The sequence below is a fragment of the Mastomys coucha genome, unplaced genomic scaffold (assembly GCF_008632895.1).
Source record: "Mastomys coucha isolate ucsf_1 unplaced genomic scaffold, UCSF_Mcou_1 pScaffold21, whole genome shotgun sequence".
Lineage (NCBI taxonomy): Eukaryota > Metazoa > Chordata > Mammalia > Rodentia > Muridae > Mastomys > Mastomys coucha.
The window spans coordinates 57093774-57096515 of record NW_022196904.1 but is presented as its reverse complement, the minus strand read 5'-3'; the positions used below and the strand labels follow the sequence as shown (position 1 = coordinate 57096515).

Here is a 2742-nt window from a genome sequence, read left to right as displayed (position 1 = left end):
CCCCCCCCCCCGCCCCCCGACTCCCCTGTACATAGGTTCAGACCCACTTCCCACATGCAGCACATCAATCCACCCAGCATGCAGCTGCTCTGGCTCTTTCTCCAAACACTGAGGTGAACACGAGGCCACATCTCCTACACTTGGGTGGCCCTGGTCTCCTGGGTAGAGGACTACCCTCAGGACCTCTTGCTCACCTCCTGTAGCCTCCGCTGTCCACATCCATACACTCCTTCAAGTCTCCTGCAGTCCCTTGCTGCAGCTGTAGCACCTCCCTCTGAAGGGAGCTAGTGTACCTCCAAGCCTTGTACCTGTGGAACCCCACAGCATGACCTTTCCTGGCCCCATCAGCACTTTCTCCCTCTCTAGTCAAGGTTTGCTTTTTCATGAAGCCTCATGTCAAAGGATGACCACTAGCCACCCTCCACCTGCACTTCAGGGGCCCCTGCAGATGTCTCTGTGGTAGAATGTATGCTCTCCGTGCTAAGACTGCAACCTCCCAAGGGAAGGACCAGATTGTGTGATGCACTTGTAGCCCTAGCACGGAACACCATGTTAAAGGTTTCCAAAGGCCTTCAAAAGCATTTGCTGGAAAAGCAGATGGCTGGGTGGAGTGTGGATGCCTTTAAAGAAAGAGATTTTAGTGTCTAAGATTTGATGAAGCAGCCTCTCCCATACCCACCCATTGTACACAGGTTTTGCTCTATCCCCACTCAACAAAGTGGGTGCAGAATTGGCTTCATAGCCCTTTTCTTGGCATCCTCAATAGATAACTCTCACAATTACTATCTGTTCTTGCCACACATGGCAAACTAGTTTTCAACTAAGTTTTGATTCTGATTTCTCCAAGCAGTCATTATGAGGGCAGGGGCTAATCCTCCCTTCAATATGACTGTCACCTGGAAAAGGTCTTGCATGTACCAAGGATCTTGGAAAGTGTGGTCATGAGCATTCCCATCACTGAGTAAATCCATGTGTGAGAACATCACAGCAGGTAGAATCTAGAAGCAGCCCTTGTCCTGTTCATTGCACCTGCTCTCAGGGCCACAGGCTGTGATCCCAAGCCAGTGGCCTCCTTGCCTCAGGAGATAAGGGTGCCACACCTACCTCCCTCTTGGAGAAATCTGAGTCCAACCAAAAGGAGGACCCTCTCATGGACTCACCATGTTCATGACAGTGAGGATGAATCTCTGTGCAGCCTCTGCCCCGTGGTACTGCACCATGTTGGCATCGGCCACCACCAAAGTCTCCACCGTGCGCTCGTTGGTGAGCCTGATGGCATTTCTCCGCTCCCTCCAGTCCCGAGACAGCTTGCCCTTCCTGGGCTTCTCTTCTAGAAAATGATAGAAACATTTGTGCAGTTCTCTGCTTACTGATTTATGAAACCATACCATGAAAGGCTCCAAGAATACGGTCAGTCTCAAGCGCCTATGGATGAACCCAAAATCGCAGATCTCCATGGTTACATAGAGTAGCCCGAGTTCTCAGCAACGGGTCGGACCAGGTGGGAGCCAGAGAATGAACTTGTGGATCAATCATCAAAGGAAACCTCCCAGCCAAGGGAGTTCATCCTCACAGCCAAGGAGGTACCTGAGGCTCAACATCAGAAAATAGAAACCCATTCATAATAGGAGCACAGAGAGTCACACACAGCAGGCAGGGTAAAAAAAGCCTATATCCAGTAATGAGGGATATTGGGGGCTCTTCAGGATGATGATACAGAGCTATATGAAAGGCACCCAACTTCTCTAATGGTACCTGGGACCAAAGAGGCAGGCTTGGTTGAGACCATGGTTCATTCCCTTGTGAGAGAAGCAACTGTGCTGAGAGCAGGCATAGCTCTCACCCACAGACTGTTCTGCTGTTGGCCGCAGTCTGACCCTGCAGGGGAACCAGATCAGGACAAAGGTGAGGCCTCAGACGGCACTGCCTTTGCACACAAACAGAATGAATGAGGTCCTGTGGATTCTTACACACACTCACCAAACTAGACAGACAGAACAAGAATGATGCCCACTTTCTGTTTTCTCAACAATTGCCAAGGCCAGGTGGCTTGGCTATGACCAACCTGCTGATGTAGAATTTGTCAAGAGTCACTCTGTTTCATTTAAACGCAACAGACTTTGAGGGACACCTGTTCCCAAGGAGGAGCTTCAATGGAACCTACATGTCAACCTTCCCCCAGATGAATGAATAGCCAGAGCTCACTGGTGGCCTCAACTTTTCCTAATGTTTGCTTAGAACTCATCTCCAGATATCGTCAACTAGTGTTCTCACATGCAGACATTCCCACTGGCTATTCACACTTGGTTTTACACTTTACCGTGGTACAGAAATATAGTGCTGCAGTTTCAGTGGGTCCATAAAAATACCACTTAAGAGTTTGAACATAGGCAGGAAGTGGTGATGCATGCCTTTGATTCCAGGTGTATCTCTGTGAGTTTGAGGCTAGAATGATCTATAGAGTGAGTTCCAGGACAGCCAGGGCTACACTGAGAAAGTCTATCTCAGAAAAGGAGGAAGAGAAGAAGGAAGAGGAGGAGGAAGAAGAAGATAAGGAGGAAGAGAAGGTGAGGAGAAGCAGGAGGAGGAGGTGGAAGAGGAAGAGGAGGAGGGGGAGGAGGAGAAGAGAAGGAGAGGAGGAAGAAGGAGGAAGAGGAAGAGAAGAGGAGGAGGAGGAGGAAGAGAAGAGAAGGAAGGGGAGGGGGAAGAGAAGGGAAGAGAAGGAGGAAGAGGAAGAGAAGA

The 2742-nt window shown here is 49.8% G+C and overlaps 1 protein-coding gene across 2 annotated transcripts in view; it reads right to left on the bottom strand.

The window, feature by feature from the left end:
• Adamts17 (ADAM metallopeptidase with thrombospondin type 1 motif 17) overlaps window positions 1-2742 on the bottom strand; it is a 319009-nt gene that overhangs the window by 260358 nt on the left and 55909 nt on the right. For both annotated transcript variants that reach the window (XM_031386937.1, XM_031386938.1), the window contains exon 4: window positions 1161-1330. In XM_031386937.1, the coding sequence (XP_031242797.1) occupies window positions 1161-1330 (170 nt within the window). The remainder of the gene's footprint in view (window positions 1-1160; window positions 1331-2742) is intronic.